The sequence below is a fragment of the Sebastes fasciatus genome, chromosome 10 (assembly GCF_043250625.1).
Source record: "Sebastes fasciatus isolate fSebFas1 chromosome 10, fSebFas1.pri, whole genome shotgun sequence".
Classification (NCBI taxonomy): Eukaryota; Metazoa; Chordata; class Actinopteri; order Perciformes; family Sebastidae; genus Sebastes; species Sebastes fasciatus.
The window spans coordinates 32,113,612-32,136,249 of NC_133804.1; the positions used below are offsets into that span (position 1 = coordinate 32,113,612).

General features: G+C 38.9%; 1 protein-coding gene across 3 annotated transcripts; it reads left to right on the plus strand.

Moving 5' to 3' along the window:
• The first annotated feature begins 1,475 nt into the window (after window positions 1-1,475).
• On the plus strand, window positions 1,476-21,370 carry LOC141774742 (four and a half LIM domains protein 1-like). Of its 3 annotated transcripts, none has more exons than XM_074647548.1 (6): window positions 1,476-2,039; window positions 17,181-17,352; window positions 18,702-18,879; window positions 19,181-19,350; window positions 19,504-19,690; window positions 20,629-21,370. In XM_074647548.1, the coding sequence occupies exons 2-6, from the start codon at window positions 17,197-17,199 to the stop codon at window positions 20,781-20,783; spliced, it is 846 nt and encodes a 281-aa protein (XP_074503649.1). In that variant the 5' UTR covers window positions 1,476-2,039; window positions 17,181-17,196; the 3' UTR covers window positions 20,784-21,370. The 3 variants fall into 3 exon arrangements, with proteins under 3 accessions (XP_074503649.1, XP_074503648.1, XP_074503647.1); XM_074647547.1 differs by having other exon boundaries at window positions 1,477-2,039; window positions 17,171-17,352; XM_074647546.1 differs by lacking the exon at window positions 1,476-2,039 and adding an exon at window positions 13,331-13,477 and having other exon boundaries at window positions 17,171-17,352.
• Window positions 21,371-22,638: the final 1,268 nt, after the last annotated feature.

The window sequence follows — 22,638 nt, forward strand, 5'->3', positions numbered from 1 at the left end:
AAATGAATATTTTGTTTATCTGCGGAAGATACCCGACGTAAAATGACGTTGGCATCACGTGGTGTCTCTGGGTCGTCAGTTAGTGTGGGAAATGGCTGAGATTGACGGAGGTGGTACAGTACGTGTCCACATGCTCCGTCCTTTCCACGCTTCCCATTCATTGTGTATGTAAGCAGCCATGCAATGCATTCTGGAAGCGTGGCGGCAGCGCGATTTGAGAAACGGACCGTCATGTCGCCCGCTCTTCATTTTGCATAAAGTTGAGGTCTAGGCTACTTTATGCAAATCAGGGGGCGTCCGAGTCCGCCCTGACTTGCCGCCTCTCAAAAACTCCTGAGGAACTTTAAACTAACTGTTGTCGATCCAAAATAAAGACAGATTCATCAACTGCTTATTTCTGGCATTAAATGTTTTCATAAACACATTTCAGTGAAATATTTTCGTGAAATAAGAAAAGAAAGTTTCCAAATGAGCCTCCATATTGTTCTGGTTTGAAAGCTTGGAGCAGCAGCCCACCGAGGGAAAGCGTTCGTCCAATCAGGTGCCGAGTGCCTTGTGTCTAGTGGCAGCCCACCAAGCGTCCAATGCTGGGAAGCGGCGCGTGCCCTTGCGATATAAAACACCCCGGTGGACACATACCATTCCCATTCGTTGTAGATCCAAAATAAAAACTTCTCGCATTAAATGTTTCATAAACACACTACAGGGAACTATTTTTGTGAAATAAGAGAAGAAAGTTTCCAAACGAACCGTCATGTTGGTTCCGGTTTGAAAGTTGGAAGGAGCAGCCCACAAGGGAAAGCTTTCTTCCAATCAGATGGCTTCTGGCTTGTGTCTAGTGGCAGCCCACCAAGCGTCCAACGCTGGGAAGCGAGGCGATCGCTCACGATCATAAACACCCCGGTGGACACGTACCATAAGTGCCTGGCAACAACTTGTTGTTAAGTGAATACAACAGCACAGGGGGAGTGAGAATGAGACATCTGGTGGCTGAATGTTATCAATAGCACCTTTAATTACTCCAACAAGTCAGTGATGGGTTACGAGTTGAACGTTGTTTTATGTCTAGAAGAAGAAGAAGACATTTATGGTGTCAACATGTTCGTAAGAAGCCGTATTAAACACAACACACTTGACCTGAAAGCCCTCCCTTCATACCTTCATCCTGACTGTGCAAACACATGAAGCATCCTCCTCACTCTCACCAGATGTGTATCTCGGTGCATGGATGCACTTTAGATGTAGCTCAAAGAGGCTGTTTAGTCTCAATGACACTGTTGATATAAAAGCTGGCATATGTAAGAGGAACACCTTTTGGACATGTCATCATCCATTTGTAATTGTAATGTGGATTAACTTTGAGGGGTTGAGTTTTAAAGGGCTGCATGTATTTACTTCTTGAGGTTGAGAATGAGTCATCTTGATGCAATTCCCTCTATTCATTACCAAAGAAGGAGACGAGCAGTGAGGGGCAAAAACAGAAGAACTTAACAAGTCAGTCCATCTTCTGTAAACAGCAGACATGTTAGAGAGATTATAAGGATGATAAATGTTCATGGAGATCTCAGCACAGCCGGCCTCTCTAACACAGAAAGGTCCGTTGTTGAGTCTTCATGCTCGTTGACGCAGAAAAGTTATTTTCTTTCCAGTTTTTGCTTCGAGGGGCCGATGAGAACTTTTACTAAGAGAGAGAGAGCTTGTGAATTCCTGGTTGAGGTCATTGTTTATGAGAGCTTACAGAGGTTTTGGCTCATGTCCTGAAGTTTTTTTTTTCTTCTGCTCCCTCTGTCTTTTAAAGCTGAGCTGCCTCCGCACATTTCACCTCTCGGCTAAACCCACCGGACACACACACAGAGACACACAGACTCACTACTGCTCCTACTACTGCTGCTGCTGCTGCTGCTGCTGCTGGTGGTGGTGTTGAGTGACACACAGAGACACAGACGCACTACTACTGCTGCTGCTGCTGCTGCTGCTGCTGCTGCTGCTGCTGCTGGTGGTGAGGAGTGAAAGACATCTCATCTGTTTGCTTTGGAGAGGTGAGTCCAAAAAAAAAGATTCCCAGGTCGCTGCTCAGGTCACTTCAGGTGATGTTAAACAGGACAGAAGAAGAAGTTTCTCACATGGCACATATTTGGCACAGTTATGCGTAATTGCTGCATCTTATCTTATCGGGTGGAGTCTTCCGACATAATTTGAGTCAGTTACATCCTCAGTTACACACACAGACAGTCCTGACTGGAAAATACTGAATGTGCGTATAAATATACATTTTACTCCACTTGGACCATTTTACGCACTCAGTGGCACAACAGGTGGATGCACTTTGTTTGGCACTGCACGTATTTTGGACTCAAACCTGTTTATTCTGTTTATTTGTTTTATTTGTTTTGCACAATTTAAGACTATACAACATAACAAAAAAAATAAATAATATAAAGTGCAGGAAGAGGCAAAAAAAAACACTGGGCTTATCTGAAGCCTCCACCTAGAGACAATATTAATATAAAGAAATAATAAATTACATAATAGTGATAACAAACAATTAGGACAAGATATATATAATAACAACAATAACAATACAGTAAATATATCAAAAAGATAAGTGTGTGTGTGTGTTGCGTGGAAGTGTATGGTTAGTATTTGTGAGGAGGATATTGATTTAAATATCTATAATGATTTCTGACCTCTATATTTCCATCAAATATGTTCATGTATTTTTTCTTTGGAGCAACTTAACTTTATATTTTTTTAGAAAAAAATATATATAATACACATTTATATATAGATTTGATGATATATATATATATAGTCATATTGCCCAGCCCTACTCTATATAAACTGAATATACTCTATGATGAATCATCATATTTTAGAGGCTGATCATGTGTTTTGTGTATAAGATTATTCTTCAAAGTATCTAGTAACTATAGCTGTTGGATCACTGTAATAGAGTATATTTAGACTATATTTAGTACACTATTTCCCTCTGAAATGTAGAAGTATAAAGCAGCATAACATTTAAATACTCCAGTAAAGTAAAAGTATACTTAAAGTGGCAGTAGGCAGTATATTTTTGGCATCATTATTCAGCATATTGTAATTCAAGTGTTCTTTGAGCTTTTTATTATTATTATTATTATTATTCATGTCCTTAATATCAGGGATTTTCCTTTTAAAAGTAAAAAAGATCAACGTTTGAAGGTGTATTTTCATCTGATTCATCTCCACTACATTTCACAGGGTTATATTGTACTTTTTATTCACTCTATTAACAGCTTTAAGTTACTTTATATATCAAGATTACACAACGAAAACTATGATTTCTTTATAAAATATGATGCTGACGCTGTTACAACCCAAAAAAAACACCCAAAAGCATATAAAGCAGTTAAAATGAGCAACTTACATGTTCGAGCATCAATAATTATGATAATATATGTTTGATATAAAGTAATAAAGTATATTCATAGTGTGGGTTTGCTACTTTTAGTAAAGGATCTGAATGCTTCTTCCATCATACATACTGTAAAGTCTGATTGTACGATGTGACGTCCTCCAGCACAAACAGCTGCTAATAGAAGCATCAGCTCTATAGATCATCTGATGTTGTTATTATTATTGTACAGCTGGCATCAGTGTAACGAACACTAGATCCCAAAGGCACCATGTGTGGCTTTAAACTGTTAAAACATACATCAGCTTAGTGTCGCCTCCCTTCCTGGTTTGGTTGGGCGGCTGCCAAACCAAATGCATGATGTCATTAGAGAGACCTGGAGATTACAGTCCTTTTCTCTGGCACACTGGAGCTCCTTGTGGCTCCAGTATGACTTCACCACCCTTCAAAAAGCCATAAAAACTGTGTATACGTCACTGAGTAATAAATTAACCCACATTCAACTTGAAAAGGAAAAGGCTGCTCTTTCTTCAGTCAGATGCATCTTAGAAGTCTTGTTTTATTTAAAGGTCCCATATTATAAAAAAGTGATTTTCATGTTTTTTTATTATAAAGCAGGTTTAAGTTCTATATAAATACTGTGAAAGTATCGAAACACTCAATCCACAGGGAAATTCACACAGCCCGTATTCAGAAACTCTGCATTTGAAACAAGCTGTCAGGATTTCTGTCCACAAATATACAATATTTAGATTCTTGACACAATTTTAAACGTAAAACATTTTAAATGTGTCCCAGTTTATTTCCTGGTTGCAGTGAATGTGAATGTCATCAGCTGACAGGAAGTACACATGGACCCAAGCTGTTGCCTAGCAACGCAATTCTGTTGCAATTCCGTCAAAATGCGCTAAAACGGAGCGTTTCAGACAGAGAGGGTAAATACAGGCATATTCAGGTCGACAGTATGAGGAAAATAAAGTTGTTTTTTTAACATTACAGCATGTAAACACATGTTCTAGTCTAAACACAAAATACAAGTATGGACCTGAAAATGAGCACGATATGGGACCTTTAAAATGTTTGATGTAAAATCAGCACAAAATCAGTGTGCACAAATCCAACAGTGCAGTTACAGATTCATAAAGCCTCGTCGCATGTGGTGTATAATTTATAAACCAGTTCTTCTCTGGAGCCGTTGTATGTCAGATGCCTGTGAGGTCTCCTCTCTATTGGGGCCAGCATCGGGACATTTGCCACACTATACTGGGAGCTTTGAAGCCTGCAGTTTATTCAGGCAGAGACATGCTGTTTGTTGAAAGGACAGTTTCATCATGTCTTTTTTATTCTTGTAAATGGAGCAGAGAGACGGACAGAGAGAGAGAGAGAGGGAGAGAGAGGGTGTGTCTGAGTGCAGATGACCGAGCTGATGAAACACATGAAGCAGCAGCTCTCTCACCAGCCCGGCGCTCTCTACTCCTAAATAGGCAATGCAAGTTTGTTTGTCTGTGTGGGCTGAGCGAGGCTGAGAGGAGGCAACATATTCTCTCTTGTGGATGTCAAACTGCTCGTCCTCTCCGTCTTTCTCCTCCTCTTCTGAATTGCACATGATTACTTTGTGAATATAAAAGAGGAAGAAATGATAAGAGAGAGCAAGAGGCACAATAAAAGGGAATGAAAGAGACGGAGAGGGTTGGATGCGTAGATATAAAACATATATATATGGTTTATTTCTAAAAGAGAAGAGCATCCTTTACTAAAGTAAAAGTATCAATACCACAGTGCAAGTTTACTCTGGAAAAAAATCATGTTCCTCTGTGTCCTCCGCTGCTCCTAACGGCATCTGTAAGATTTCACAGACCGGAGGAAAACAAGCAGTCAGAGCTGATCTGAGGTCTGCTGTCCATCCGCCATCTATGAGAGCCAGCTGTCAATCACTCGCGTACTCCGATCAAACGGTCAAACTAGGCAGCGCTGATCAAATATGAATCAATATTCTGTTACGTTAATGCCTATTTCTCTCCTCAGATGTTCTCAGAATCATCTTGTAGTGCACGGTTTAGCTCTAAAATGAGAAAGTTTGTGACGCCGCCGCCATTGTGAAATCTGGTTGAAGGAATGCCAAGTTCTGGTCACATGACCGGAGCACAGCCAATAAGAACGCTCTCTCAATGAAATGACCTGTGACTGTTCAAGGTCTCCCGTCACGGTCTAGATTTTCTAAAGCCTGAAAACAGAGTCATGAGGAGGAGCAGAAGTCTAGTTATCTCTCAGAACACTTGAATTACAACATGCTGAAAGGTTATTATGGAATTTTTGCCCAATGATGCCAAAATGATATACTGACTACTGCAGCTTTAAGTTAATTACAGAACTTGAGTAAATGTACTTGGTTACTTTCCACCACAAATGGCCGTTAGTGGGAGAATTTCTTCTCCGTGTTTTGACCATTTTCCTGGTTGTGGCTGGAACGTAAATTGCGAAACTCTTGTGTGATGGTCAAGGTTAGGCATTGACCTTGAATAGGTAAGGTTAAAATAGGTCGTCGTGCAGCGAGTCTCTCAAACCTCACATGTCACAGAAATGCAGTGCGCATGAAAAATGTATGTTTTATGATGTTTTTATGTGCTGACATATTGATTCTAATAGTGAAGCACATAAAATATTGCTCCACATATCAGCAAGAGGAACTGACTTCTTCTGTGTTTAGAGGCTCGAGTCATGAGACCGACGAGAGCTGAAGTGCTCGCTGGCTTACAGTGAGGGCTTTATCTGAAAGTGCTTGGAGCCATATCCGTTGGACGGGAGTGTTACTGTGTTGATAACGTTCCCCTCGTGGCCTTTTGTCCACACATATTTGACCTCAGTGTGTCTGGGTCTTGCAGCCGCACCCTGGTTCCTTCAGTCTCTCACTGACCTTATGTCCGTGTTGTAATAATGTGTGTGTGGACTAATGAGAATCTGTGTCTGTCCTGTTGTCTTGTCCCTGTGTTGTGAGTCACTGTTCTCTCCTGTGTGGCTCAGTCTGTCACTGCTCTGTCTGCCCGCTAACCAGATTTGGATGGTGACACATGGATGTCCAGGGCGAAGGGTCATGTTTGTTGAGAGACGAGCTCTCAGACACATAGACGGGGCTGTTGTTGCCGTGGTAACAGTGAAGTGTGTGTGTGTGTGTGTGTGTGTGTGTGTGTGTGTGTGTGTGTGTGTGTGTGTGTGTGTGTGTGTGTGTGTGTGTGTGTGTGTGTGTGTGTGTGTGTGTGTGTGTGTGTGTGGGCGCTCGTTCCTCTCACACTGAGCGATTTGATCTCATTTGTTCAGGAAGTATCGGACAGATTTCCTGTTTCACTTTAGAGAGAGGTGATGGGCTCATAGCCAAGAGGCAACACCTACCAAACAACCCATGCATCTCATGATAGGACGTTATGTGAGAGATATATATATATATATTACAGTCCCAACAATACAATATAAACATTTTCATACAATTACTTTCTTTTTTTCCAGCAGTTAATAGTGTAATATTCAAGAATTAAACAAGATAAAACTACAGAAGGAATGCACCGATACTGACTCAAATAGTTGGATCGGGTATCGGTGACGATCGGCCAATCTATTCAATTCAATTCTATGTTTATATACATTATATACTGTAATTTTAATTCCTGTTTTAAGTTTTGACCAAATTGTTGCTGCATTTAAAAAGGTTTACATTTCAAATTTCAATTTAATATTTAATATTTAATATTTGAATAATAAACAACAATTCAGTAAATGTATATCTATGCATTTATTTGTTAGGAAAGCAATATTTAAGTCAAAACCTGATATTGCTTTGCACATAACACATGATCTCAGTCACTTCCACACAGTGGTATCGGGACTTAAAAAGTCGGATCGGTGCATCCATAGATAGAGATAGAGATAAAACAACAACAACAAAAAAGGGGGATAAATATCCACCACTCCAAAATGCACTTAAACAAACCCGTCAAAAATGATGATAATGGAAAATAAATAATAATGATTTTCCACTCCAAGGTATGATAGCATAGGTAAAGATACAGGTACAATATTTACTCTGGGAAAGGAGAAGATAAAGTGTTTATATATTTATAATTATAATTATAATAATATAATATAATATAATATAATACAATATAATATAATATAATATTATTATATAATTATAATATTATAATAATTTATATTGTGTTTATTTTTTGTTTATAGCTTATATTGTATATTGTTCAAATTTATTTTTTTTTATTCTTATTTTATTCTAACATTTTTAACTATTCTATTGTTATTTTTACTGCTTATTACAAACCAAAGCAAATTCCTAGTGTATACCTGATAAACCTGGCAATAAACAAGATTCTGATTCTGAGAATATAAAAGTGAGAGTTAGGCAGGAGGGGCGAGATAATACTGCTGGATAATATAACTAATTGTATTAATAAAAAGCCCATTTAGTAAAGGGTAGTTTTTTGGAGCCTTAATAAGTGTGTAATTTACTCCATCTGATAAAGATATACTTTATGAATCCACATATTGTATGTAGGAAGGTCTGGTTTCAGCCATCTAATGGTTATACACTTCACTGCTGCTGTGAGTTGTATATTTAAAAGATATTTCTTGGACCATTTTCAAGCCTTTTTCAGAGATATCAAATTGGACACATCACCAGCGACGTATTTAACCACGATTCTCTTTATTTGGAAAGAATATATTTATAGTTTTGTTTATTGTTCCAGATGACCAGCAGGTATTTTTGGCTCTATTAAAAGCGCGGCTTTGGAGGTGGGGAGGTTGGCGCTGCATTCCTGCTGTATTGTCTATCAGGACAGTAAAGTCAGCGGGTAGAGTTGAGACAAGATGAGACTGTGAACATGCTGCAACGATTAATCGATAAATTGATTAATCAATTAGTTGTCAACTATTAAACTAATTGGCTTGAGTAATTTTTTAAGAAAAAAAAGACTCCAGCTTCTTAAGTGTGAATATTTTCTGGTTTCTTTCCTCCTCTATGACAGTAGACTGAATATCTTTGAGTTGTGGACAAAACAAGACATTAGAGGACGTCATCTTTGGCTTTGTAAACAACATTTTTCACCATTTTCTGACATTTTATAGACCAAACATACAACGGAGTATTAGGGCAACATTGAGGGGAAAAAATCGGAGATTTAGAGAATAAATTCATAAATTTAATGAGAAAAAAAGTCGTAATATTACGGGAATAAAGTCATGATATTACATCGTAATTATCATCGTAAACTTATGACTTTATTCTCCAAATCTCTGATTTGTTTTTCTCAATGTGGCCTTAATACTCCGTCGTACAAACAACTACTCGATTAATCGAGAAAATAATGAACAGATAAATCGAGAAATTAAAATAATAGTTAGTTTGCAGCCCCTCTGTGAATGTGCAGCAGACTGTGTGAAACCAGATGAACTTTATATTAATGCTGTAAGAAAGTCAAAACAGGAAGAAAATGGATAAACAAACATGTCCTGCAGCTTAAAAAGCTAATTTAACAACTTGATTTTTAAACAAAAGTTAATAGATAGTCTGGCAAACACTTAATACATATTTGGCAGTTTTCCACCGTTGGACGTCTTGGTGTTTATATCAAATGTAAAAGCAGGAAATGTGTTGTTTCAGATAACAAAAATGGCATGAGAGATTCATGTTTATGATATTTAGTCTGCCAGTTTGGAACAGTAATAGTATTAACAATATTTAGCTAATACAGGGTAAATGCTGGCAAAATATATTTCCATGTTATATACAAATTACCATTCAAGCATTATGTACATACAGTATATAATAGCATTTTTCATTAGTGTCAAAGTACTACAACCCCGTGATAGCGACCTGTCAATCACAAGGTAGCCCCGTCCTAAAGCATCCCCTGCTTTATGGTCTATCTGACTCTAAATGGGACCATAATTTACTAAATGAACATCATGCTGCATTGAAGAAGACTTGAAACTAGAGATTGAGACCATAAACTCATGTTAACAATGTTTACTGAGGTAATAAATCAAGTGAGAAGTAGGATCATTTTCTCAGAGACTTCTATACAATCAGACTTCAGAGGAGTCGCCCCCTGCTGGCTCGTAGAAAGAATGCAAGTTTATGGCACTTCAGCATTGGCTTCACTTTTCAGACCCCGGAGGTTACCCAGATGCTTTTAGCTCTTTTTATGGTCTCTACCAACTCCTGAGGGGGAAATATCTGGCTTTATAGCTGCTAAATGCTCCACTATGTTAACCAGCTGGTCGTTAACGTGTCGGCCTGCTGTTTGCTGCTGCTGAGCAGATAATGTACACAATGAGGGGTTTTCACTAAAAAACAGCTATGAGAGCGTGAGAGTGAACCAAAAACAGTAAAGTTGTGGGTTGGAGATCCAAAACAATGAGCTGAAAGAAGTCTAAAAAGTTAAGTCAGATGATAACTCTCTGTGGGTTCATCACTACGAGCAACACCTTTACAGTCATCCATCCATTGTTACTAGGGATGCACCGATTTTTCAGGCTGAGTACAAGTACTTATATTTGGGTACTCGGCGATACGAGTACCGATACGAGTACTTCTCTGTGCCAAAAGACCCTCGTTAACAGCCAGCTGGAGGGTGTGAGCGACACACGGCAGGCTGTGGAGTCCCGCACACGAGGCGGTGCGCCGCGACCGGCTCTAGGTCGGCTTGGAAAGGCTCGGGGTGAAAGTGGCTCGCCAGCTTGACAGCGTTCCCCACCCGGACCTCGCCGCACAGTGACGGAGCTCCCTGCTCCCGGTGCGACTGTCGACCGGGACTTACTGTCCTCAGTGCACCCCAACCGCGTCGTGCCGTGGCCCACGCAAAAGGCGCCAGGTCTGTGGCGTTGTCGGAAAAACCCACCCGACCTGTCTTGAAACACGGACCAAGGAGTGTAACGCAGGTGCGAGTCAGAGGGTGCATGCAAAACCCCCGTGGCGCAATGAAAGTGAGGGCCAAGTGAGAGCGTGAGGACCCGAAAGATGGTGACGAGAGGTTAACGTCACACTGCTGTAAAGTGGTATCGGTGCCGTTGTATCGGTGCCGTTTTGCGAGTACGAGTACATGAGCATAGTATCGGACCCGATACTGGTATCAGTATCGGTGCATCCCTAATTGTTACTATAAAAATACTGATTATAGCTGCTTTAAATTCAGTTGAATATCATCGTTGTATTACCGCCAACTGACAATCACGATCAAACCCATCGTGATCAACATCATCATCTGTTCTGCAGCAGAGTGACGGCTCCACAGACGGCACTTAACTCTGATTGGTTTGGGCCCTCAGAGTCAGACGAGCTTAAATAGAGAAATATGGGATCATGATGGGAACGAGAGGAGACTGGACGCCTCGCGAGACAGGATATACATTTGTTAGACTTGGTTAGGAACCATAATAATTTCCTTTTAAAAAGACTCGTCTCTTAACTCTATTAAATAAACTTCTTCATAGGTCAGACACAAAACAAATCAGTGTGTGTTTGTGTGCTTGGTTGTATAATGGGCATCTGGATGTAATTACAGATTTGATTGGGTCCATTACCACGGAGCACCGCATCGCGTTTGTCCTTTTTCTCTAATCGGCCACCCAATTACAATGTTCTCTAAACCCACAAAGACTAATTAATGAGCAGGAAGGCGCCACGACTCCCCCCAGTCCACTCTGAGTTACGTCACTTACATCTTTTCCTCCTCCTCCTCCTCCTCCTCTGTTTCTTTACGCTCCTGTTAACATTTAAATTGTTCTTGTTTCAAATGTTTTAATCTCTAACCTTTCATTTCACACCTCTTAGTCTGTGCCATGATGCATTTCTCTCTTGTTCCATCATTCGCAGCTTTGAATTAATTTTGACAGTCAGACGTGAGGGAGAAATACTCAAATGGAATAATGATCGTGGTGAATAGAAAAATGATAATGAGGATAATTACGGCAGGGAAAAAATGTGTGTACCAGCAGCATTCAACAAATAAATAAATAAACACATAAATAAACAGTGCATAATTCAGAATAAAGTGCTTAAGGTGTTTTAGAAACCCTATCATAATTACATTCCAGTTAGCAAAGTGCTACTGGAACCAATTAGCATTAATACGGGACAAACAGTATATATCATAGGTTTACGACAACAAACACTTCAGCAAGGAAACTTGCTATTATATACTGTATGTACATAATGCTTGAATGCTAATTTGTATATAACATGGAAATATATGTTGCCGGCATTTACCCTGTATTAGATAAATATTGTTTTTTTTTCTGAGTGAATGTGAGGTGACACATATTACTGTACCAAAAAATATCAACTTTCAAATTTGGGCAATTTGTCATTGTGGTATTTTGCACAAACACATTTAATCTGTCTTGGTCAAACTCTCTCGTGTTGCATTCAATTGCCATTTTTGTTATCTGGAACAACACATTTCCTGCTTTTACATTTAATATAAACACCAAAAAGTCCAACGGTGGAAAACTGTTAAATGTTACACTTGGAATTATGTATTAGATGTTTGCCAGATGATCTATTGTAACTAACTTTTGTTTAAAAATCAAGTTGTTAAATGAGCTTTTTAAGCTGCAGGGCATGTTTGTTTATCCGTTTTCTTCCTGTTTTGACTTTCTGACAGCATTAATATAAAGTTCATCTGGTTTCACACAGTCTGCTGCATATTCACAGCAGGGCTGCAAACCAACAATTATATATACATCAACGTGAGAGTGTAGCGAAAGCGGGAGAACGAGCACGGTGTGTGAGTGAAGGCAGGCAGAGGAGCAGAGTACAGCAGAGACTCTGGCCCTGGAGACCAAAGCTACGGTCTCCCCCGCGTCCTCCGACCGCGGCCAACACTGTTTAACAGACGGGCTTCACTAGATACAACTTTGTGGTTTTGGTGCTTCCATGTAGTTTGTGTTGGAGTCTGAGTCTGAACAGCGTAGCCACACGCGAGCGCGCATGGGACACCGACACACAATGATTTATACGTATAAGAAGTTACAAACTGTCCCTTTAAAAGGTGATTTTATGTCAGTGTTGTGTTCACAACTTGTTTCTGCTGCTCCCCAAGTGGTCCAAAAAAATCTGTTATTGCAGGATTAATTACATGCGATAACAAATACTCAGCTTTTTAGTAAGATGTTAAAGTTCCTAAGAAGCTGGTTCCCATTATTACAATCAGTATTTAGCTGCAATATGTTATATTAACATCAGCTAGTTGTTGTTGTCGGTCTGAGTAGATGGAGTATTGATGGATGGGGGGAAACATTTTCCCTGAGAGAGCGTTCATTATTGAGAGAGGAAAGTATTCATGATGTCTTTTTGCTTTTCTATCAGGAATGCATCGCGTGTTTCCTGAAGCTTTAAAAGAAATATTCTCTTTTTGGAATAAGAATCACAAAAAGATAACAGAGAGAAAAATTCATCACTGACAGCAAGAAAATGTTTTTCTCCCTTATAATATAAATATTCTGCTCACTTAATAGTTTAGTTTTGAGCATGTACCACATTGTCTTCTGGAAAAGTAGGCGTACAGTATGTATGTACATGAGATACTTATATAACACTTTGTCTCTCCTCAGCTCAGTCAATAAAATCAATCCGCTCCTCTTTGTGAGTCATCCCTTTAAGTTAAGATGACCCATCATGTCATCTGTACATGTCTCTAACAAAACATTTTGATGTCGGGGCAGTGGGAGTATCTGTTATCCCTCATGGCCGTCACTCAAAAACCTCTGATGTTACAGCAGTGGATTCCAATCTCTATCACCTAATCCATCCCTTCATACTCCCTCTCATCCACTCTGTTCTCTGATGCATACCCTAAAAAGGAGCGGAGGGTTAGGGTTATAGGGTTGGATTTGGACGTGGGGTCGGGTCACAGAGGGGTATATACAGGCCCCCCATAACTTAACCAGGCTTACGGTCTCTGGGTTTGACCCTCTGTGGATGCTACCGTCTCCTCCTGTCTCCTCCTGCATTGTCTTTCTTTTTCCTCTTTTTTACCTCCTGACTGGAACCAAACATGGCCTACAAACACTCAGGTAAAATAAAAAAAAAGCTGGTGCCAACAAAGGATGCTAAATTAATATTATTATTGGATGTGTTAAAATATAAAAACCTGTTGGCATGTTTCCATTCAAAGCTCAGGAAAAATTTCCTCAAGTTCAACTGAATTTGTAAAACGATGTTTAAGGTGATATTGCTGTTTTTATGAGTTTAGAAAAAACGCCTTGTTTTCAGCTTTGTGACGATGCATTTTCATATAATCCAACGCATTTTGAATATTTTTATTTAGCTAGGATTTTCTCTACCTATAAAGGGAAAATGGAATCCTTGAGTTATCAATTTTTTTTTTAAATCCACAAATTTGAAGATGCATGTTTTTCACTGGACATGGATTCAGGGTTTTATTAGAATCAGAATCTTGTTTATTGCCAGGTGTTTGAGGAATACACTAGGAGTTTGCTTTGGTTTGTTGGTGCAAATAAGCAGTAAAAATAACAATAGAATAGTTAAAAACGTTAGAATAAAAGAAGAATAAAAAAGTGAAATCTACCAATATACAATATACAATATAAGCTATAAACAAAAAATAAACAGAATATAAACAGAATATTAACAGAATATAAATTCATTCATTCTCACTGTGCAATATAATCTTTCCACTTGTGCAATTTTGTCAATAGTCTGTTTATTGTCAATACTGTATATACTGTATTTCCCCACTGTGGGACTAATAAAGGAATATCTTATCTTATCTTATCTTATCTTATCTTATCTTAAACAGATACTTTACTATATTGCCCTAATACAATATAGGATTACACAAAGAAATGTGTAACAATATGCAACAATATAATCTAAAATCAAAGGTCCTTTAGGGTCAGCACATCGTCGATGTGTTCAAACAACCTTTTCGCAGCAAAATGAATGGCTAAGCTGCTCGAATGTCCAAATCTAAAATCAGAAAACCTTCCTTATTTATTTATTTATTTATTAGTTTAATTGACAGGAACAATACTTAGGCATTGTTACACTTAATTAAAGTGCAACCGATGCAACGTATATTAAAGGACTTCTAGCCATAGCTAATTTGCAGACCTTGTCCCTGGTTAGGCTTTTAAGAAAAAGAAAATAAATAAATAAATAAAAATACAGAATAGCACATCATACATAAAATCACATTATACAACATCGTACATTACAATAAATTTACATTATGTATGTTCCCAATCAATAATCAGTGATCACAGGTTTGGTTTAGTTTCAGCCAGTGTTTCACCTTTTCCTTTCTTCTCTGTTTGGGGAGAACTGTAAAAGTTTCATTTAGAACTAAACCACATTATGTTGTTGTGTCATCAATGTCATGAGGAAGTATATAATTGTACAGAGGATCTTTTTTTTACTCATAAGGTGGATTTCCTCAGTCAAATGGATGTTAAATGAACTGAGCATTTGTAGTTTTATGATGGTGTCATCTTGTAGTGGAGATCTGAGGTCTTATATCTGGAGCTGTCTTTATATTTTTCATTTGATGCATGTTGGAGAAAGGCTAAATAACAGGCTGTTCCAGGGTTTGCATTGTACTCTATCATTTTCTGTTTTGCTGTAACTCAATTATGTAGTTTTTCTTCTCCAAAGCAGCATGATAGCAAGATGTTAAAATGACCTGATTTTGCAACAGAGAGAGCCAAGCGAAAGTTTTGACAACGTTTATCTGGCTGTCCTCACTGGCCTTTGATCGTCTCACACCGCTCTGACTCACCTCTCAAACTGGTCTCACATTGACCTTTCTTGCTCCCCCAAAGGGACCACAGTAGTCCCCTCCCCTCCCCTCCTCAGCTGAGCGTCGGTACATACCACGCCTGTTTGACCAGGGGGCAGCAGCTGTCACGCTGTATGTAACAAAAGATTAAAGTTACTGGACGCGTCTCAACTGGAGGAGCCACAATAGCTGCATAGTCCCAGTTAGTCATCACTCTGTATCCCTCTCCCATTTGTCCCCTCTGGAAGGTCAATGTGCTTTAAATAGAGAAGTCCATGTCTAGAATAGATCTGTGCAACAGTGTTGGACTGGGTGGGTTTTTTCCTGCTATGAAATGGAGGTGAGCGTAGGCGGAGTGGGGGCGTGATCGGGGCTCAGTCCTCAGTCCAGGTTTTTATCCCTGGAGCACAGCTGCAGATAGAAACTCCCCATCTATCCATCCACACACATACACCCACCCACCAGGGGCACATACCACGCTCCAGGAGGCTCATCTCGGCCGTTTACCACATCCCACTTAAATAGCTGCAGCCCCCCTTCCCTTTCATAAATATTGTCCTTGTTCCTATGGTTACCAGGACAAAAAAATGCCATTCCATCCATTGTCTCCTCCATTTGTCGCCCACCGGATTAAAACTGATATATGAATCTCTTTTGCTAAAGTTCACACGCCGCTCAGCTGCTCTTCCCTGACATCCTGTGAGAGAGAGTAAAGTGATGTAGATAAAGCATCCACACACACTTCACTCCACCCTGCACACAGCTGTTCCAGGAAACTGCTGCTCCCATGTGCGATTGGGGGACGCAGGAATGTTGATGAATGAAGAAGCAACTTGGGTGTTTACACTGACAGCCAATAAAATTACCTGAGCGAAATGCAGACAAAAGAGCGAGTGTTGGCCAGACTCAACGAGGCGGAGGGAGGTCTTAGAAGGGAACGAGCCAGCCGGTCTAAAAATATGACCTAAGCTTTCCAGGGAGGGCTTGATAAAAAAGTCTGCAGGGCCAGAAAGCACGCAGACAACAAGCAGGCATCTGTGGGCTGCTTTTTTTTTTTTTAACCTCACTCACACTTCTCTCATCAGTTTGGTATGCTGCTGTTAGAGCTGCGTCTCCACTGTGTCTTAGTAATATTAAAGGGAAAACATGCTTTCTCCAATTCCTGCACAGATTTTGCATTTTAAAGGTCCCATATCGTGCTCATTTTCAGGTTCATACTTGTATTTTGTGTTTCTACTAGAACATGTTTACATGCTGTAAAGTTAAAAAAAACACTTTATTTTCCTCGTACTGTCTACCAGGATATACTTGTATTCACCTTCTGTCTGAAACGCTCCGTTTTAGTGCATTTCAATGGAATTGCAACAGAATTCCGTTGCTAGGCAACAGTTTGGGTCCATGTTTACTTCCTGTTAGCTGATGTTATTTACATACACTGCAACAGGAAATAAACTGGGACACATTTAGAATGTTTAAAACCGTGTAATGCTCTATATATTGTATATTTGTGACATCACAAATGGACAGAAATCCTGACAGCTTGTTTCAAACGCACAATTTCTGAATACGGGCTGTGTGTATTTCTCTGTATATCGAGTGTTTTGATAGTTTAACAGTATTTATATAGCACTTAAACCTGCTTTATAATATAAAAGACATGAAAATCTCACTTTTTACAATATGGGACCTTTAAGGTGCAGAGGTCAGATTTACAGTAATTCATTGTGCTATTCACCAAACTCCAGTCATTAAATGCTGATTTTTAATTTTCACTTTTGATCAACTATATGGTGTTTTTAAAGGGCTAATATAAATAAATGTATTCATTGTCTTGCATTGTTCAGAGAGAGTGATGAGGATGATAGAAAAGGCAACACTGTCCCCGTCTGGTGACATCCAGTAATGTACAGTAGGTTTATAGGAGTCGTGTAAATCTGACATCTAAGTCTCTTGTGTTTTCTTTCTGCAGGTCCCAGGAGCTATCTCACCTCCACCATGACCGACCGCTTCGACTGCTACTACTGCCGGGACAACCTGCACGGGAAGAAGTACGTGAAGAAGGACGAGAAGCACGTGTGCACCAAGTGCTTCAATAAGCTCTGTGCCAACACCTGCGTAGAGTGCAAACGCCCCATCGGTGCTGACTCCAAGGTGAAAACACTTAGAGTGAAAGGAAAAAGAATGAATGAGTAAAGTAAATACAAAAATCAAAGTAAACAACAAAAATGACCACTGAAGTTGCTCTGTTCTGTTTCGACATATGACATATTATTCACCATTTAAAATCTGATAAACAGAAAAGTTTAAAAAAAAATACAGCATGCAGTATTTGATGTGTAAATTATGTACAAGTATACTGTAATCCGATGCTTTAAAGGTCCCATATTGTAAAAAGTGAGATTTTCATGTCTTTTATATTATAAAGCAGGTTTAAGTGCTTTATAAATACTGTTAAACTATCAAAACACTCAATGCACGGAGAAATACACACAGTCCGTATTCAGAAACTGTGCGTCAGGAAACAAGAAACAAGCCGTCAGGATTTCTGTCCATTTGTGATGTCACAAATATACAATATTAAGATCATTACACGTTTTTTAAACGTAAACATTCTAAATGTGTCCCAGTTTATTTCCTGTTGCAGTGTATGTGAGTAACATCAGCTGACAGGATGTAAACATGGACCCAAGCTGTTGCCTAGCAACGCAATTCCGTTGCCATTCCGGAGCGTTTCAGACAGAGAGGGTAAATACAGGTATATTCAAGCAGACAGTATGAGGACAATATTTTTTTTTTTAACATTACAGCATGTAAACATGTTCTAATAGAAACACAAAATACAAGCATGAACCTGAAAATGAGCACCATATGGGACCTTTAATTTATGGTCTACTCGTAGGCCTTTTTCCTCAGCAGACATTTTGACTAATAACATTAATGATGGTTCTGTTCTATTCAAGTGTCTCAGTAAACCGTGACAGTGAGCCAGCACTTAACGCTGAACCTGAAGCAGCTAAATGGAATTTATCCATCATTGATTTTATATTTTACTCCTATGCGCTTCCGACCGTAATATGTCAAAATGTCTTCTGTGAAAAAAGACCTTGAATTTTTGGATGTTATTGGGTTAATCTGTTCAGAGAGCTCTGCAGTCTCAAGCTGTTATACAACCTGTCTGTCATCCAGCGGTGGCGTTTGCTTCCAGGATACTCTCACCACTCAGTCACAGGCGGCTGAATGTGTGAAAAACTTGTCATTACTACTAATGAGGCTTAAATACTTTAAATCTCACATTTCCACCTTCTAAGTCCCCCCTAACTCCTTCACCACGTTCCAGCTCACTTCAGCTCCACTTTAATGCCTGCTGCCACATGAGGGCTTGTTCTGTATTCTGGCTCCGAGCCTCCGTCCACAAACGTGATGAGTAAACACTTTAATGAGGTCTCAGTGAGGCCACCTCTTGCTCACCTCCGAGCTTCCTTCCTCTCTCTGTGTTTCAGGAGCTGCACCATAAGAACCGCTACTGGCACGAGGACTGTTTCCGCTGTGCCAAGTGCTACAAGCCGCTGGCCAGCGAGCCGTTCAACGCCCGGGATGATGGCAAGATAATGTGTGGCAAGTGTGGCTCCCGGGAGGACGGCAACCGGTGCCAGGGATGCTACAAGGTGGTCATGCCAGGTGGGTTTGCTATGAAGAAGTTTTCTTTTTAAAACCCATTTTTCTCCAGTGAGCGAGTGAGTACATTTTCAAAGGGGTCCCTTGACCTCTGACCTCCAGATATGTGAATGAAAATGGGTTCTATGGGTACCCACGAAAACAAAACATCTAGAATATTTTCTATTTGTGAGAAAGATACAACCATAAAAACATGGATATTTCGCTCAGTATGAGCATCATAAAGCTTCAATTACAAGGTGGTGAAAGGTGATGAAAAATATATATGATAATGTCACAAAATGATTTGTTGTTTGTGTTTTAGGATCCCAGAACGTGGAGTACAAGAACAAGGTGTGGCACGAGGAATGCTTCACCTGCTTTGAATGCAAGCAGCCGATCCGCACACAGAGCTTCCTGAACAAGGGTGATGACATCTACTGTGGACCGTGCCATGACAAGAAGTTTGCCAAGAAGTGCTTCCACTGCAAGCAGGTACAAGCACTGATTATATATCGACTATAGTGTGGTGTTCTGTCTATACAGAATAAAACTGTGGTGCAGACGGTTCACCTCCAGCAGAATGAATGATATTCCAGCCTTGTAGTGTTTGAGATCGTGATCCGAATGTTCCTCTGTCCCTCTAAGCCCATCACAACTGGAGGGATCAGCTACCAGGACCAGCCCTGGCACTCCGAGTGTTTCGTGTGCAAAACCTGCCGTAAAACTCTGGCGGGAGCTCGCTTCACTTCCCACGAGAACGACGTTTACTGCGTGGACTGCTTCAAGACCGATGTGGCCAAGAAGTGCCACGGATGCAAGAACCCAATCACAGGTCAGGGCAGCACAAACAGATGTTTGTTGTTGGTATGATTTCTGTTGCAAACACATACCTGAATGTATACAGAACGCATGGTGGGATTAATGGAAAATCTTTTTGTAGTTTCCGTTGTTCTTTCCTGCACAATTATAACGGGTTTGACAGATTACAATCCATTAACAGGTATCTCAATAGACCAAGATGCACTTTGGCCATAAGACATACTTTAGAGGATGAGCTGCAACTACCACAGAGGCTATATCATGAGATAGTTTCAGTGTCCCAATGCAAGAAAAGTAGAGAAGACGTTGTCCTGAATATGACTTTTTATATGATTTTTTTTATGACATACTATACTATGACTTTTTTACATACTATACGAAAAAAAAATGTTGACATACTATACAATGACTTTTTTTTCAACATATTATAAAATGACTTTTTTACAACATATTATACTATGAATTTTGTGACTTTTTTTTGACATACTATTATATGACTTTTTTATGACTTTTGTCTTGACATACTATTATATGACTTTTTTATGACTTTTGTCTTGACATACTATATATACTATGACTTTTTTTCAACAGACCTGTAAAATCAAGTGTTACCAATTTTTTTTTTTTTTTATTGATCTCTTTTTAATTTTCCTTTCAACTTAATTCATACTCTGGTAGATAAAATCTCAACTGAGGTAAAAAAATATATATTTTGAAACCCAATTTAACATTTAACCTTACTTTTTGTCCACACACTGCCAATAACACCTTAAAACTTAGATTGAAGAACTCAATTTTGTCATGATTTTAGCCCAGTCTGTGCTCAACATTAGGACAATTGAGAGAAGTGTTTTTCATATATGAGGTCTGTGTGTTTTGCTTCTGTTATCTGGAAGCATCATTACCTGCCTTGCACTGCTGACTGACAGATGTCCCTTTCTGTCTCTGCAGGGTTCGGCCATGGCACCAACGTGGTGAACTATGAGGGATTCTCTTGGCATGAGTATTGCTTCAACTGCAAGAAGTGCTGCCTCTCGCTGGCCAATAAGCGCTTCGTCATCAACGGAGATCACATCTACTGCCCTGATTGTGCTAAGAAGGTGTGAACAGTGCAGAGGATCACTGTTTAAAGTGGAATTACACCAAAACTGACTTTTAGACTGTTAATTTGATAAAGAACATATTTTTTTTGGTGAGTGAAATTGAAGCCTCAAGATAATAGAAGTGTCTGAATTAACAGTCAAAACAGTCAATTTTGGTGAAACTTCTCTTTACGAGGTTGACAGAGTATAGACTATTTCAACTAAATATGCACTAGCTTGAGTCATTTATCTACATATACATTACCGCAACTTGTTTCAGTGTTGGATACTAACATGGCACCAGGATTTCTTTTGTGGGATTGTGATGTGCACCATTAGTCTACTCTAATCCAGGATTTTGTGAGACCTTTTCAGTGCCTTACTGGAATCTTTCAGAGAGAATAATAATCATTTACATGCATACTGCTGCTGCTCATACATACATACCAGCTTTCATTAATAATCTGTTACAGTCACGTTTGAATGGATTATTTCAATAAACTGTTTAGAGTGACTTTAAAAATTAGGATGCTGAAATATAAACTGCTCATGTATTCAAGACTATTATGAGTGAAGTTATATGCAAAACAAGAATAAAAAGAAGGACGTGATGTGAAGTCTATTATTTCTCTTCAGCAAGACATTAAAAACATGGCAAAGGAGTATTTTTGCAAGACGTTATTTGTTTTAACGGTTTCTTTTTTTTCATACTTTCTTTTTTCCCTTATTTCGAGGTTGTTTTCATAAATGCAATTTACAGTTCGTAATTACAATAGTTTATAAACAATTCAATAAAGTAGTCAAGCTTAGAGACGAACACAATAAGTACACTAGGGAAAACAACTTCAGAATTCAAAATTGAAATAAAATTAATAAAATAAAATAAAATAATAATAACAATAATAAAATGGAATAATAAAAAAATAAAAAATATAATATTAATACAAAGAAAAGAAAGTAATAATAATAAATTAAATAAATAAAAAAGTTAATAGAGAAGTAAAAAAATGGGGTCGGGGGGGGGGCAGAGATATAGCAATATCTGTTTTAACGGTTTCTATCACCTTCGTACACTTTAGATATATTTACAGTACAAATTGCTTGTGGGCAGGGTGTTGTTAGGTTTGTATATCTTCCAGAGAAATATTCATATTCACAAAGGTTGGGTAGACTGATTATCGAGGCCGAGGTAAGGGAAAGTTTTGTTAGATACAATAAAAATACAAAATCTAAATCTAAGGCACCATTCTGTCCTATTGTTATAGACAACGTTGAGGATTTAGAGCAGTCTCTGTACTCGAGCCCTCAAAGATACAGCAGGACCTGGAATAGCTACAGATACAGATGGAATAGATATAATGGATATAATAGATGGTGTTACTCATGAGTGGAAAGGTTTTGGGGGCAAGTTTTGGGTTACGAATAAGACTTCTAAAACATCTGGGAAGGAACAAATTACCTTTTCTTTTCCTCCAGAATGCCAAGAAGAGATGTCAGGCGTCATCAACACGTCATATCTTTGGGGTTTCTACTACACATAAGCAGTAGAATCGGATCTGCACTCACCGAGATTGAGCCAATAGAGAGCTACAGGAATGAATCCTAAAACCCGGAAAAATATGTTAGCATTTTAGCACTTCCGGTTCCCTCGGTTGGAAGTCAATGTTTCTTTTTTAATGGGTTTTTAGTTAGAAATAAAGTCTGTAGTTAACACAAGCTTAAGAGATTTTAACGTTTTATTGTACAACATAATATATAATACATCAATAAATATCCCACTTGTCAATTTTGAAGCCTTTATGTGTCTTAAAGGTCCCATATTGTAAAAAGTGACATTTTCATGTCTTTTATATTATAAAGCAGGTTTAAGTTCTATATA